Below are 16,531 nucleotides of genomic sequence, written 5' to 3' on the forward strand. Positions count from 1 at the left end.
GCTACTGCACCAAATTCAAACATACCTACAGTTGTACTAAATTTAACTTGGGGGATGGTACTCCACCCTACTCTAGTCTGTCTTTGAACCACAAATCATCTTTCCAGGGGTCAACTGTGAATTTTAAGAGCTGGATCTGGTTCCTGAAACATGCAAATGACCTTTTAAGAAAAGTACACGACAAGTAGTATATATTATCTATATATAAGCCCAAATTGAATGGAAATTTTACAAGCCAGACATCTGAGTCAAATGATTAGATAGCACACCTCTATAAATATTTATGCAACTAAATGATTGAGCAAATAAATTATAAATAGAGAAGCCTGAGAAATTGAATCATGTATCAATGACAATTTTGACCAAATCAGAAACAAACATGAATTCTTTAAAGATCCCGAGTTTGTCATCCACCGCGCATCTTAAGCAGGTTCAGCTCCTATGTTATCATTGGTCATAAAATCAAATATATTAAAGAAGAAAAAGGAGCTGATAGCCTGATACCATAAAATTAGAGTGAATTCCAATATAGGATGTCGGAAAAATTGTTCACAAACAGATATAATGGCCTTAGCCACACAGACCAAGATCGGTGATAATTCCCGTAGAGCTTAGTAGCTTAGTATGATAATCATGGGAATTTATTATGATGCAAGAAAGAGTAGTTTCTACAAAAGAGCCATTGCAGCACACAATCCCACAATAGTACATATAGTACTTTGATATCAAAACTCTGAGACAGGTAAATTAAGCTAATGTCATGAAAGAACATAAGAGTATAGACACATTATTCAGAGTCTCTTAATTTGAGTACTTCCTAATTACAATACTATCTATTTTTCACATCTAATAGCAAACTCGTATGATAATCATAGGAATTTATCATGATGCAAAATTGCAAACTTACAAGATTGATGATGTCATGCTACATTTTACATTTAGAAAGTAAACTCATAATTTATATTATTCATGGAATTTTATTATGATGCAAAATTGCGAACTTATAGATTTATGATGCCATGCTGTGAACAGGATACTGAGGACATAAGACATACTCTTTCGTTTCTTATACTGTCTGCATAATTTGCTGCCACAACAACACTTGAATGCTTTGATAGGATGATTAGTATCACCAAAGTCTATGCCATAGTCCTGTAAAGCAGTTTGAATTGAGAAACTCACTCAGACATATTCGAACTTCATATTTGAAACAAATCAACAAATGGTTTACTTACCCAAGTTAATTCTTCATCAGCAGTAACTTCCCTTGATGTAAAAAATGCAACCTGCAGGTAGGGAACACAACATAACCCTGAGCCTTGGGTTTCCTAAAGATGCAACTAAGTAAAACAGCTTAATTCAACAAAATGAACAATGAAAGTTTATTGCTGTTACATGGTAATAGTGGTGATCTGGTGTTTCAATTTCAACTGGAACCTCTACCATGTTAGCGTCACCACACCTAGTCAATAGATTTGTTAGTGTGATATAAATTTATAAAATAATAGACACTATTCTGTTAAGAAAATAATTGCAAACAACTTATATATGAAAGAAGTAGAGAAAGGACATCCTCGACATACATAATCCGTTGCCTATTTCCAACCTAATTCAACCAATAAAGAACGAATGTGCGCCTTCAAAAGAAAATCTTCATAAATCGTACTTCGCTGAAGTTTCTAGTAGTTATCAAGTTAATAATGGCCTTACTGAAAAATGGGGATTACGATGAAAACCACCAGATCCGGCCGCCGTTGCCCATTGAAAAACTTCAATTCTGACCTTTTAACTTAAAATTATTGTGAACTATAAATTCATTCAGAAATTACAATATTACGATTCAGAATATATTATATCGCATAGCTTTGTCTATACTCCAGTATCAGCAAGTAAAACACAGAATTCATCACCAGAACGGCCCTCCCCATGAAAGACTTTATCTTGCAACTACTACCAGATGATATATTTTTCTAAATAGCAGAAGATGATTTTGTGAAACCTGATGAGAAACGTAATTTACCAACTCAATTATGTGCACATATTATGATGTCATAAGCAGTTAATTCTTCAAATGTAGGTGTAAAATTTCCTTATGTAGTCTATAGCTATATACTTAGAAGGTTACACCTAGTAATTTTCAATAATTAGGCATAGAAAAACAGAGCCTGCAACCATGAGACTGCATAACTGTTGTAAGCATTGTTTCATTCCATTAAAAGAGTACCTGTGATTGATAAACCTTGCTATGTTTCCATAATATGTCGCATCCAAACATAGGGCCTCTTCGTCCTTCAAGACACCCTCTGAACCCCAGTCTGAATCTAATAAGACAGGGTATGTGTGCTTCTCGCCAGCACTTTGCTTGTTTCGGTCATATAGTTCTGAATTGGTCACTATCTCTCCCACATATTCACATACAAATGCACCTTTAGGCAAGTTCTCAAGTGTCCTAAGGCCCCACCCTTTTTCTCCAGGAGTCATAAAAACCTAAAATAATTAGTTACACAGTTCATGACTAATCCACGTTCCTAAAGCATGAATGGACATAATATAAGCGTAAAATATAGCCTTAAATCAGAATGATCGGTATTTAAGTGAAACTATTGCAGCATATCATAGTGTCCAGTAAGCAAGTTTTACCTGTAAATTTGCAGTTATGCCTCGCTGAACAACACGATTTCCACAGCCTTTACTACAGCCACATTTGTACCAGCACTCTTTTATAAAATTTCTAACTACATGACCATTGCACGTCCCTGAAACTCTACTATCCTCAGACCGGAGCAGTGGGCAATCTTCACAATAGAAGAGATTTGGACTAAGATTCTGATTCATCAAAATACATTTCTCAAGAAAGTCTTCTTTAAGTAACCCGCCTGGCCTGTAAGCAAACAGGCCCCCAGTTTCACCAGTACAGGCACATGGGATTTCCTGAGACAAACAATCCCCAACACAACTTGAACAGCAATTGTCATCTGATATCCGAGAAAGAAGAAACTTAACATAGGCACCTCGATAAGTTACATTCTTGGGGATGTAGTTAAAGGCAGGCTGACGCTCACTGTTAATTTCATTTACCATTGAAATTTTACGTGATTCCTCACCTTTAGTTATGTCATCAAGAAAAAAAGAGGCATTTATTATCTTGTTCAAACCAACTAAACTTTTTGAAACCACAGACCTTGGGATACAAGGTTGGGCCCGGAATAGATTTTGAAATTTGGCTGAGCCATTAGACAAGTTTAAAGTACAGTGAAATTTTGCCGCCTTATGCAATCTGCTATTAGCAACAACTAGTTGTTTAGATGTTTCAAGTCCATCAACACTTGGTGGTCCTTTTTCTGGGTTCACAGGGTCGCTACTAGTAGAGACCATGCCCAAACTCAGGAAGCATTCACAAACATCCTTCATCACCTTCAGAGAGAAAGCAGGATCTGTTATGTTATATGATTTAAGGCATTTTTCCTCCATTGCCTTCAAAACAGCATCAAGACTTCGGACGCGAACATCTGGTGAGTTACAGATCAGAGAAATCTTAACCTCTCCTCCAGAAGACGAAGCAAGTTCAATACTGGATGGTGTATTAGTTTCCCTCTTGGCATTTGATTCTTCTATATATCTGACATCCATACCAGAGTAATTTGAATGTGAAGGATCCTCTATACCTGACAAGTTGGAGAGGAATTGCACAGAGAAGATTTACTGTCAGTACGCATGTGTCGATGCTGATAACTTCATATGCATATGAGAAGGCAGTATTAGCATAAAAGGTAAATAGCAATTAACAATAATTGAAAGATTAGAAAGGTGAGTATTTAACTAATTGATTTTGTTTAATGCAGATTGCAAGGGGGGAAGACGCAAGCGATGGTATAATCTGGCTTCTAGTGAATATAGTTATGCTTTAACCTGTAATATCTTGTTCTGAACTAGGGCTGTAAAATGATCCGGGTGATCCCGGGTACCCCTCTGCTCAAGTACCGGATCATATTATATTTAGCTTGTCCAGATTTGGGTCCGGGATCGTTTTATTCGGATCTAAACCGATCCCGGGTATTTGAGATTCGGATCTGAACCGGATATGATCCAGTATCGTATTTTCGATTTTTTAACCGGGTAGTTTATGATCCATCGAATATGAGCCAGATATGATCCACTACCACTAAGTATCATTATTATTTCAGCTGTTCAAATAACTATCATTAGTCTAAGTAAACATAATATTATAAAGTATAATAATTTTAAATTAAAACATATAGTTATATGTTGATATATATCATTTATTAAATATATATGAAGATAATAAGTATGATCACATTAAATAAATCATATTTTATGAAGATATAAACTTAAATAAGATATTAAAATTTTATAAAATGATGACTATTTACTTGCAAATATGATGGTGTTAAAATATAATATGTATATGAATTTGAATCGAATATGAACCGTGGATCATATTCGGTTATTCGGGTTGGATCATATTATGAAAAGTTATATGAGACCGAATCTGAGCGGGTATAAGCGTGCTCGTATCCGGGATCATATATTATACGGGCTTAATTTTTCCGCCAGATTTGGATCGTTTTCAAAACGGATATGAGACATGTATCATGTTTTCGAGCCGGATATGAGCCGAGACACCGGATAGTCCGTATCGATTTACAGCCCTATTCTGAACTACAAATTTAAATTAGTAAATTTGTGATATTCAAAACATTTCAAAGTATTCTGAATAAACACTCGAGATCTATACACCCACAACTTTAGCAATAAATTATGATTTCTACGTAGGAGATATTGGGTATCTTTAGTTCAATTTTATAGTACAAATAATGAATTACCACTATTGAGTTTAATTTTAATATTAGTCATCAATGACCACTATTGATTTAAATATAATATTCATCATAAATGACCACCAGCACCAAGTCCAGATAGAATCGTCCGATGATGTTGAGCATCACAAGATTAATTTCCTTATTAGACCTGTTACACTTTCATTACTTTCAAGTTTAATTTGGTATTCTACAATGGGTATGTTGTGAACTATTTTATCATCACATAGGTTCAAATATTTATTGCTTTACAAACTTGAACATTGCTCAGACAACAATGCCTATGCCCCACAGGTTTTTCATTCAAGAGTGAGGCAGGGCCTACGATTGGCAAAATGGTACAATTTATAAACAAAAGATTGAAGCAATGTTTTGTTTAGAAATACTTTTAGTATGAGGTGCAGAGATAGGAAGAAACCTGGACGGATGATAGCAAGAGGAGCATCATACAGTGGCATCTCATCAGCAACCGACTCACCATTATAATGTCCTCCTATCTGATTAGATGTGGTGTCCCCACTTTTCAGCTCAACAGAATGATCTTCTTCTTCTTGATAGACCAACTTCCTCTTTCTTCGACATGATACAGGTGTCTCGTCATCATAGTTTGGCAGTATCTCCATTAAACAGGAACTCGTTTCAGAAACTTTTTTATCAGAGAATCCTACAGGTGGTATCACTCGAGCCAGCTCTGGACGATCTCTGAAGTCATTCACAGGCACAGATGGCTGATCTTTTTGGCTCCTCAGACCATATTTTCTATATTGTGGTTTACACTCCTCAGGATTTCCTAGTGAAGGCTGTGCCTTTGTTGATTTCTCACACTGTAGGAAGACAAAAATGGACTTAAAACTCATTAGACATTACTCAAGTATAAGGGGAAAAGTAGCAAGCAGGCAGACTATGAGTCTGCTAAGAAGGAATAACAAGCCTCTGCGACAGCTAATTAAAAAAGCAATAATCATTACACAAGTACAAAGTGAAGTCGAGTATGGATATTCAATTTTAATTAGTATCAAATGGAGCATGTACCTTATCATTTTGACCATCAAAAAAAGCATCTGCAAGAACTCTGTAGTTCTCATCTTCAATGTACACCCAGTTGTTGTCATACAAATCCAATAGATTCTTCAATACAGGTAATACTGTTCGTTCAGCAATGCCATATGTTTTCATTGCCTTACAGGCCTTCGCTACTTTGGGGTTTGGCGCCATAATAGATATATAGAATCCTGGAGCAGCTTAATTTCACAATCAAGTCTCCTTACCTTCACTAAGAACAAGACAACAAGCCTAAGAATATTACCTGCACTGTGTACTTCCTAATTCCAATATGTGTCATATAATCCAATATAAGTTTCAGAAGAGAAGCATGGAGCACTAACAAGTATACGAGACACATGAAAGTCAGCTCTGTGTGCATTACGTATTAACATCTTACAAACATATATGTAACAAAATTATACATATACGATACTATTCATGTAAAAATGTTATCATAAATAAAGTGTTTACTATGATAAAATAACTTCCTGACTTGAACGATGAGCCTGAAACATTGTTTCAAAGTCATGACTGATACATACATACATATATGTGTGTGTGTGTGTGTGTGTAATTTACACTATGCATACTTAAATTTTGGTCGATACAACAATTCAGTGACTATATTTAAAATTTTACAACTAAATTTTCACACTTAGAACTGTTGGATATCAATCTTTTAGCATAAACTATGACCCACAGTTTGTAATATATTCTTTAATCAATTAAATCTCCTTGAACCCTATGCAAAATGTGATAATCACAGTACGCGAGTGGTAGAATCATGTCAGAACCATGTAGAAGATGATGACTAGTATATAACAGCATCTCTGGTGCTGTCCAGGGCAATTTTCTGTCCCATTGCAGTATTAATCAGAAATAACCCGTCAACAACAAATCTTGCACTTCCACAGCAAAATAAAGTTTAGCACAACTGCGAATAACACAACTTTCCTATAATATGAAGTTCAAGTAGTTCTCTATGGTAATTGCTATAAATTGTCAGCAATGTAGTATGACAACAATCTCAAACCAAGTGGCCTTTATGAAGAAAAAGCCCCTAAAAGGCAAACTACACATCAGTAGCTTTAATAACACAGAAATTGCATGCAAGTGTAAAGACTATTAAGAGTCAATCACAAATCACCAATAACACATAACACCTGCATATTAGGCCCATCTCATGACACTATCAACATTATCTTGAAAAAAAAGAACCCAGATGATAAAATGATAAAAACTAAAAGACCCAAATAGAAATCATTCACCACAAGCTCAAAAAACCCATAAAACAAATATATAGATATAAGTAAATAACTGACATGCAAGACAGGTTAGAGAGGCCTAAAAGGCTAAAACCCTAAACCCAAAAAGGGTTTGATTAAACAAGTTTTGGGTCAAGATTTATTATACAAGCATTTATACAGATAAATGTGAAGAAAAATAGAATGAAATTACCTACAGGGTTTTCTTGATAACCAAGAAAAAATGCTTGAAAACATGAAAACAGTAAATGCAGAAACTTGATCAAGGATAAAAAAAGATGAAACAGGCAAGTTAGAAGATGGGTTTTGTGTAAATCTGTAACTTTGAAGTTTTTTACCTTCACTCTGCCATGTGAGAGACTGTAAACCCTTCGTCTTCTTGGGATGAAAAACGAAGTTAATACTTATACGAGAGGGGTAAATATGAGCTTTTCATTTTTACTGGGGATCTGCAATGATTCAGATAATTTCAGTGTGATAGGTTTATTTTATTTTATTTTTTCATGGATGGTTATTCTTTTTAACTAGCTTTTTAAACCCGTGCAAAGCACGGGTTGCTTTAAATTATCTTTTCAATATATTTTATATTCTTTTGTTATCTTTTTTAAATTGATATTATTTATATTATAAAAGTATATTAAGTCTTACTCCCTCCGTCCCACCAGGAAGCTTACGCTCACTGTTTGCACGCATTTTGAGGCTCGTATAAAGTATAGTTCAATAATGTTTTTTTAATTTAATTTTTTTTGAATAAAAGTTTAAACGTCAAACTTTTTTTCAGGATTTTTTTCAAAAAAAAAGATATTATGGAACCATACTTTATATGCGTCTCAAAATGCGTGCCAAAAAGTAACGTAAAGAACCTGGTGGGACGGAGGGAGTATTATGTTAGTGTTTATAGGTACACATATCCTCACTATTATGATATTTATTAAAATATAAACATTAAAAATATACACTATTTAAAATTTTTATATAATTAGATTACCACTTACCTAAAATTATTGAAAATTTGATTTACGAAATGAGATTCTTGCCGAATCAGAATTTTTGTCATATAGTAATATATTATATTTAAAATTATTCTAATATATATATATATAATTTTATTAAATCATAATAATTAAATATTCTAAAAATCGGCCGACTAACCGATTAGTCGATAATCAGACGTATTTTTAATCTGATTTGACAAAATTCGGTTGAATTGATGATTATTGGTCTAAAATTGGATTAAATCAGTCGAAAATCGGAAGAATATTAAAATTTACAATATGTATGGGAGAAATTTAAAATTTTAAAAATAATGATATATATTATCTTTACATATATAGTATTAAACTAATTCTGAATAATGCTCCCACTAATCATTCCGATAAATCGCTGATTTTCTGATTCCCGCTTTTTACAATATCGGATTTTTATTTATTTATTAAATCATAATTATAAATATACTACAATTATTCTGGCAAAAAAATATATATATACTACAATTATATGTATTGAATTCTTAATGTAAAGTAATTAATGTATATTAATGATACATTAATGAATGGATATTAATGTCTAATAAATAGGTTAGTATTAAAGGTCAATAATAACCTTTGTATAAAGTGTATATATGCATAAGTGAGCAAGGGTATATCAGTCCTTTCAAATTAAATTACTCAAAGTTCCTCTATTAGATATATAATAGATTTCAAACATATTTGTGAGAATATGTTTATTTTTCAATCAATAAAGATATGTATCGAATAAATAAAATCTTGTCTGATGAGTTTGGTTAAAATAATACTCAGTCCGTCTCCTTTTACATGTCCATTTTGACTTTTGACCAGTCAAATTGACTATATTTTGACTGAACTTTACATATATTAGATAATTTAGAAATATAATAAAAATTATATCATTAGAAATTATATTGAGTCTATATTAATATGCAATTTTTAGATTTTAGAAATACTGGATAGATAACTCGTAATGTTTAGTCAAAAATTGATCAATTTGACTTCTCGAAAAGCAAAATGGACATGTCAAAGGGGACGGAGGGAGTACTGTAATATAGATTTTTGATTTGTTAAATCTTTAAATCATATACTATTTCGATAAAACAACCTATATTTATTACATTTCGATTTTATTACAGTAGTATATGTTAGTGTTACTATGATTTGGCATTGGGAGTTGGTACACGTACACGTATACTTTTTCTATATCTTGACATTTTACTCCAACTTATGTCTGATTTGTCATTTCTAGGTATTTGTTTCAAACAATAACGTGCCCCTTTGGCAACACTTAATTATAAGAAATAAGTGGTTATCTTTTTAAAAAATTGTATTCTTTTATAAAAATTTGGGTTATAAATATTGAAAAGATATTTTATATTCGTTAATTAGAAAAATATAAAATTTTGTGTATTTTTGAAAAATAAGGGTATCCAAACCCCTCAATATCTATGAGAATGCATTTTGTTATTTTATGAAAAAGGTAACAGAGCTGGACAGTGCTAGTTTGATTCCTGTTGTTCACATTAATACTAGTTCTGTACATGCGTAGCTTTTGGTAGCCAAGATTTGATTCTAGTCGCTCACAGACAGTAATAAATTGCACTTTCTAAATTGTTTCACCACCCTCCTGTCTATATTTGTGTAACTGCTGGTTTTCTGGCAATGTGATGGGCACAACACATAACATTTAAATCCCAGAACCTCTTGCTACTTGGTAGTATCTTTTTATTTGAAACTCAAATTTCAAATATTCAAGTTATATAGATTTTTAAAAAGGGAAAAATACCAGTTTAATATATAAGTTACCATATTTCACCTTCTGTACAACTTCACAACTTTAAGCCAATCTCATCGACTGGTGACACCCTATCCATAGCTACGATCTTTCATCGTCTGTTCTTACCATTTCTTGATGGAGGATCACTCAGAGCTGCAGGAAGGGAAGACAATGAACTGTGGCCACACGCATGTAGGTAGATATGAGGGTGAACAATATAACACAACAGATAGGAGTAAAGCTTCTCACCGAAACAGTAAAAGCTTTGCTCTGTATACGCTGTTCTGTTATCTCCAGATCATCAGTGTTTCTTATGCCGCCCAAGTCAAAGACAGTGACCTCTATACATGCTGTTGTGTTCTATGGGATCTACCATGTTTTAGACAAGAAGCCTTTGTGCTCTAAACGCCAGGATCATTTTAAACTGATAATAATACATGCTTCAACAAGAGAAAATCAGGGACACTGAAAATTCTGGCTTCTGACACAAATTATAAACATTTGAACTTGCAGACATATCAACAAATGTGTAATCCAACAACCATTTTAACAGGTATAAAGTACGTCTCCAGACTCCAGCAGCCAAAGCTTTTCTTACATCTTTACTATGAAAAGAGTGCATATATGTAATCATATAAGCATATATATAAAAAAGAGTGCATATATTAATATTCTACACCTATTTAGTCTGATAAAACTCGTATAATCAGTCAAAAAGAAAATAATCACAAGAGCTCGAAAAGGCACCAACTATGACCTAAATTAAGGTTGGGTCACCTTTCTAATATTGGTTGAAGTGAATAAGTGAAAATCAAAACATATATATCCACACAACCTATCTTCTAATTGAGTATAATGAACTAAGCTATCTTCCTGTCATAGTTTAGAAAGAGTCTATCTCCACTACACAGACCTAATCTAATCCCCGAATCCTGTAATTTTCACCTTGTATGGGCTGGGTTTAATGGTAGGACTATGAGCATGAATAATAGCTGTAGCAATCGAAAAAGATTGAATAGCCGATAGATTAGATTGGAAAGATAGGCAATATAAATTATCATGTATGTTCACCATTTTCATGGTAGGTACATCCTGCTTTGACCCCTGCAAAATAAAAGTTTAAAAATGGATCACTCAAAAAATTTAGCCTATTAAATGTAGATAAAATGAAATAACTAAACTTTAGATAAACAATCTATCATACAACTGCTAAAAAATTTGTGGGACAAGTTGGAATCCAAAATAAATTATTAAATTTTCACCAGTATATGTGTCAGGGGGATGTTTACACACCTCAACAAGGAAATCAGATATCTTGTTTTTCCAATGAACATCAGTCTGTAACAAAGCATCCGTACCGATTGACCTAGCATTTAGTTTGGTGAGTGGGCATCCCGCATCCCACCCGCCACAATCACAGTGCCCACCAGATTTCCATCTTTCAGTGAGACTCGAAGGACCACCATTATTGGTTCTAGGGCCGCCATGGAAACCTGCCGGGATTAGAATGTCCATAGTAGTTGAGTAATCACCATCCTCGTGTAGATTATTTCGAGAAGGTGCTTCTTTCTCAACAGATGCATCAGTTTGTGCATTCCCATGTTTCTTAAGAAATTTCATTCCCCACCCACCTAGATCAGCCTTCTTATTATGGCAACAAATTTGACTTTTCAAAACAATGGCTGCCATCTCGAGGTTTGGAGAAAAATGGTCTTCCGAAAGACTGATTCCAGATGTAGGTTCAAGATTACTAGTTAAACTTTGGCAAGGTTTCGAAGAAGAATTTTCCGGTTTAGATATCGAAACTCCCAACTTGCAAGAATTTTTTAACTTATGCGTGTGATTTGCCTTAAAGAAGTTCTTAGAAAAGAGGCTCTTTTTAAGAGTATGGCCTGGAGTTCGCATCTCGCCCGAACAATCATCATTAATGCCAAAGAGAACAAACTGTGTCTCCTTAATCTCTGTATTACCAGGAAGGAGCGTAAACGAAGTAGTAACCTTCATCTTACCAACAAGATCTGACTCTTTGTTATGTTTAAAATCTTCCATTTTGCCAAAAGATCTTGTATGAAACATGTACATAAAATCCAAAACCTTACCGTCTGCTGACTCGGCCATCATTAAATTTGCTGTATAGAATTCCCTTTGATCATCTATAGAGAAAACATAATGTGGTAACCCATTATTCCAGGTACAATGTAGCATTCCTTGAGACACAAGGGCAGAAGAAGACTGATCAGAGCAGCCAGAACTGGTGCTTGATAGAGAACTCAGCCTGGTAGGAGCAGGCTCATATCCATATATGTGATCTCTTAGAACAAGGGATTCTTTCTGTAGCTTCTCTGATGAATTTGCATCTGACCCAACAGAAGAAGTGACACTATTAATGTGTATCGTTTCACCAATATCAACTAAATTTGTTCTTTCAAAGTTGACACTACTATCTGAAGAGCCCATTTGACATAACAAAGGGCTTTTTAGAATATTTATCATACTTTTGCTCTTAGTAATTGCACCAAGAACTGAGTCCCCATCAGAGCTTCCAACAAACTTAGTAGCAGGGCATTCATAAACATTACTATTCCAATTGCATGCATTCCCACTGCTAATTTTTCTTGAACTTAACTGACCGAAAACAGTACTGACATCTAAAGGAACATTGCATGGAGTTGTTCTCAGAGCAGTTACTTTTATTAATTCCAGGCAACGGCGAAGATATTGTTCATCAAAACTGATTATTTGTCGTGGAATTTTACTATTTGATAGAATCAGATGCTCTGGATTTACTCTGCTTATCAGTCCAGGTAAAACTATCGTGTCTTCTATTAATTCAGTACTCTTGTCCGAAAAATGCAACGAATCATCATTATCTTCACCATCCTTCCTAGCATTCAAAATCACGTTTTCCATCTCCTTCTAAAAAGGAAGTGGCTAGAGGTGGACCCAATCCAATGATCCTATCCTGCACAGAAATAAATTTCAGCAAAAAGTCTAATATGATAGCTTAACACAAAAATAGCTACTCAAGTATATAGGAATCAACAGTTTCTTAATTATGAACATGGCACACAGTTTGCAAGGTCCAACACAGTATTGCAAATGCTTTATCAAAACAGATCTGGAATCACATTTTTTCCCCTGCTTGTAATTAAAAAGTAACAATCAGCCTAGAATTGTCCTCAAGAGCTTTAATTAACATGCAATTGTCTGCATTGACAAACTATTGTAAACACATTAACGGCATGAATATTTATTGTTCACTAGACTACTATAATTATAAAAAACACAAAAAGCGATACTGGACATGCCACTTTTTGTAAAACTTAAGTACACTGTTTCAAACCTAATTTTCTTTTTTCTTTTTTTAAGTTTCTTATGATTACTAGTATAATGTTTAGTGCACCCATAATTAATTATACTTTTCATGACCTTTATACCTCTGTAAGTTTGACTTGTGGACAAAAAATTTTAAGATGTTGGCAACAAACCATATCTTTTGTTGTTCACTGCGACAAATACAAATATCTTCCAATTTCATTTCTTATAAAACATTGTTCACTAGATTTAATACAAAGTGTGTGCTCTGTAACATATGGACGGGTTAAAGTGATGTGCCGATGCCTACATAGGAAAAGCAAATCTGAAGCGGGAGTTGATGCTTCTTCTGGCTCTTTAATCTTTTGGGCAAACTTTTTCAGTCTTTACACCCTACACTATGAAAGTGGATAAAATATCTAATCATATAACTGTAGGGAATTGATAGATCACATTCTTGTGCATAAAATGATGTCTAAAGTTCAATATGCAGCCACAGATAACCAAAGAACTTAAACGGACCAGACCCTAGGTTCGAACAGATATAAGAGATACTTTAGCTTCTTAAGACCTTCTAATAAATTAAATCATTTAATTTAGAGTAAGAAGTTCAAACTGTATTTTGATTTTGACTTGGCTACTTAAAATGATCAAACATATATCTGTTGCATGGCTCAAATTATTGTGAAACAGTAATCAATTTAAGGATTATCAACTAAACTTCTTTGGATTACCTCAATTTGTGTTGATTGAAGTTCTTAACTGAGCTTCTTATATTAAGGCTTCTTAGAGGATTGAAGCAAATTAAAGGCTCGGCCAGATGAATCCTCTAATATTAGTGTTCGGTAGTTAGAGCAAGGCCAATCGTACTGTAAATCTTGTTCTATAGCTATATTATAGAACAAAAATTAAGAAATCCAACTCTAATTGTGATGTATATCTTGCTCTAAAATAGAGCAATGCTATACTTTGTTCTATATTAAGACTTAAGAGCAAGATATAGAATGCTTATAATTGCCACATCATCAAAAAAGTGAAAAAGAGAGGGAAATGGGTAAAAAGGGAGGGAAATGGATTAAGGAGGGAAACATTGTACTTCCATAGAACTACAAAAATAGCATTGTTAGGTAATTATAGAACAAACCATCAGCAGGGGTGTGCTATTTTAGAACCACAAACCACTTTTTTGTTCTAAATTATAGAGGTAGCTACACTTATTTTAACATCACGATTGGCCTTACTCTTAGAGGATTTAAATAGCGGTTTGGACTCAATCTACTATCTTTGAAAAAGCTACTAGTACGAGCTTTTTCAGTTAGAGGACTGTCATGTGTCTCGTTAAAATACGAAAATATAATTACCTAGAAGTTTTATCCGAGATAGGTAATCCAATCCACTAGTCAGAATAGCCAATACAATTTGCTATCGCTAACGCTAATCGCCAAACAGCGCCATAGTAATAGGTTTTGGATCAGCCAACATCAGGTGAGGCAGATAATTAAAATATTAAATCTTCAAAAAAAATTAATCTGGAGGAGGAAAAAGAAGGGCAGAGACATGGATGATTAGAAAGAATAATGTAACTTGTCCTTAAAAATAAAACACATAAATCTGTATGACTTGGGATCTTGTAAAAAAGTTCAACTGCAAATCATAAAACATTATAAGAAATCAATTTCAGTCACCCTGAAAACTGTTGTTGGAGTATAATTTTTGGAAGAATCAATTCATTTAGTCATTTTCTCTTAACACAATTGAAAGGAAAGTATGAACTCATGCATCTCTTTATATGATTAAAAACCAACATAGAAGTTCTGCAACAAACTTCTTATAATTTAGTTACATAATATACAGTATATGCCAATATATAATAGATTGAGGATAAAGGATTTATATATCTCAAATATTTTATAATTCACAAGTGCAGGAGTAGAATCAAGATTGCTATAACAACTTTATGAACTTAAAACTGAGAATTTTGTGTACGAGAAGTGATAGTTTCTTAGAAGTAGGTAAGTTACATGTCTTTAACAAAATGACAACATAATTGCAAGAGATTAGACCTTTTCAACAACTAAACTGCCCTAAAAGAAAACAAATAAACAAGATGCCAGTTAATCCTTTTTTGCTTTCTCCACCATCTTTAAGAAAAGATTAACCAAATCCCAAAAGCAAATCACACTTCCATGCAACTAATTACTTTAATAATTACAATTACCAAACTTGCAAGTAAATGAGGAACTGCATTACAAATAAGTCTAGAACTCACCTAAACAAACAAGATCTCAGCAACAGAAGAACCAGACCAGATCAACTGAATTCAGAGAGCAAGCAAACCAAAGCAATCTCTGAAAATCCAAAAGAAACTACTCATATTTCAAGTTTTGAGAGCAGCCCTCAACAAAAAAAGTAGCTTATTAGTATAAGTTATGAAGAAGAAAAGAAAGAGTACTTACCTACTACATAAGACTCAAACAACATGTAAATGTACAGAGAGAATGACAAAACGGGAGTGGTGATGTGAAGGAAATGAGGATGAAAGCCACGTTTGGTCAGGGAGGGGATTTTTTCTTGGGTGGGCCCCACTTATTCTGATTCTTTCACTTTCATGACCCAGTTAAGATCTTAAACTACATTGCAACGTTTCCCAATTGTGGCTGTAATAAAATGCATAGATACAAAAGAAGCGTTGGGTACGACTGTGGAGGGGTTAGCTTCGGTTTTCGGATAAAATCGGACTTATATATTTTTCGTCTTAGAAATTAAAGTTTGAGATTTCAAAATTTTGATTTAGTTATTATCAATTTAATTTCAGTTTTTAAAGTTAGGATGAAAATATTGAGAAGATTTTAATTAGTTAGAATAAAAAAATAGATAAAAGAATTTTAATTACGAATTTAATTGTACATTTCTGGTCAAATTCATAGAACCTGAAAACATAAGTTATGATGTTTACAGAACTTCAAAGCATAAATTATCTAGGAATCAAATTGATAATCTCAATATTAAAAAAAAAAATTAGCGTTCTGCAGCTTGGGGTCTAGAACACAGTTGAAAACTTAAGCACAATGCATACAGCATACTTAAAAATAAAGGCCTGTTTGGATGGTGGAAGCAGAAATTGCTTCTGATTTCTGCTTTTCTTGATCCGTTTGTGTAAATAAGTAAGTAGAAGCACTTTTAAGAAGCTGAGAATACTAACTTTTCTCTCAGAGTTTCTGCTTCTTTTCCAAACATTTTATTCACTTATTTACTTCTCATTTTTATTTGACTTATTTAATT

At 33.5% G+C, this 16,531-nt stretch overlaps 2 protein-coding genes across 9 annotated transcripts in view; both read right to left on the reverse strand.

The window, feature by feature from the left end:
- The window catches only part of LOC108193179 (probable inactive histone-lysine N-methyltransferase SUVR2), a 10,676-nt gene extending 215 nt beyond the window's left edge, over positions 1-10,461 (reverse strand). The window contains exons 1-10 of one of the 4 annotated variants that reach the window (XM_064081577.1): positions 10,184-10,461; positions 9,974-10,087; positions 5,871-6,106; positions 5,257-5,662; positions 2,641-3,665; positions 2,225-2,487; positions 1,396-1,462; positions 1,236-1,286; positions 1,056-1,152; positions 1-143 (exon numbers count right to left, since the gene is read on the reverse strand). The exon at positions 1-143 is cut by the window's left edge and continues 215 nt beyond it. In XM_064081577.1, coding sequence (XP_063937647.1) covers positions 124-143; positions 1,056-1,152; positions 1,236-1,286; positions 1,396-1,462; positions 2,225-2,487; positions 2,641-3,665; positions 5,257-5,662; positions 5,871-6,053 — 2,112 coding nt within the window. In that variant the 5' untranslated portion in view covers positions 6,054-6,106; positions 9,974-10,087; positions 10,184-10,461 and the 3' untranslated portion in view covers positions 1-123. Of the gene's footprint in view, positions 144-1,055; positions 1,153-1,235; positions 1,287-1,395; positions 1,463-2,224; positions 2,488-2,640; positions 3,666-5,256; positions 5,663-5,870; positions 6,112-9,973 lie in introns of all 4 variants that reach the window. The other 3 variants (XM_064081576.1, XR_010285686.1, XM_017359724.2) reach the window with 3 other exon arrangements.
- A 116-nt stretch (positions 10,462-10,577) lies between these two features.
- Positions 10,578-15,894, reverse strand: LOC108193181 (uncharacterized). 5 transcript variants are annotated; one of them, XM_017359730.2, is made up of 5 exons: positions 15,706-15,894; positions 15,519-15,597; positions 14,611-14,778; positions 11,228-12,896; positions 10,578-11,038 (listed from the first exon to the last, which is right to left on the reverse strand). In XM_017359730.2, the coding sequence occupies exons 4-5, from the start codon at positions 12,842-12,844 to the stop codon at positions 10,853-10,855; spliced, it is 1,803 nt and encodes a 600-aa protein (XP_017215219.1). In that variant the 5' UTR covers positions 12,845-12,896; positions 14,611-14,778; positions 15,519-15,597; positions 15,706-15,894; the 3' UTR covers positions 10,578-10,852. The 5 variants fall into 5 exon arrangements, with proteins under 5 accessions (XP_017215219.1, XP_017215217.1, XP_063937648.1 ...); XM_017359728.2 differs by lacking the exon at positions 14,611-14,778 and having other exon boundaries at positions 15,706-15,893; XM_064081578.1 differs by lacking the exon at positions 15,706-15,894 and having other exon boundaries at positions 15,519-15,684.
- Positions 15,895-16,531: the final 637 nt, after the last annotated feature.

The sequence above is a fragment of the Daucus carota genome, chromosome 7 (genome assembly GCF_001625215.2).
Source record: "Daucus carota subsp. sativus chromosome 7, DH1 v3.0, whole genome shotgun sequence".
Taxonomy (NCBI): domain Eukaryota; kingdom Viridiplantae; phylum Streptophyta; class Magnoliopsida; order Apiales; family Apiaceae; genus Daucus; species Daucus carota.

What these genes read in the sequence shown, in the direction of transcription:
- LOC108193181 (XM_017359730.2), bottom strand. Translation starts at nt 12,844, where the DNA reads ATGGAAAACGTGATTTTGAATGCTAGGAAGGATGGTGAAGATAATGAT. An exon ending in TATCTGATTTCCTTGTTGAG is followed by an intron (nt 11,039 to 11,227) that starts GTGTGTAAACAT and finishes TTTATTTTGCAG; the next exon opens with GGGTCAAAGCAGGATGTACC.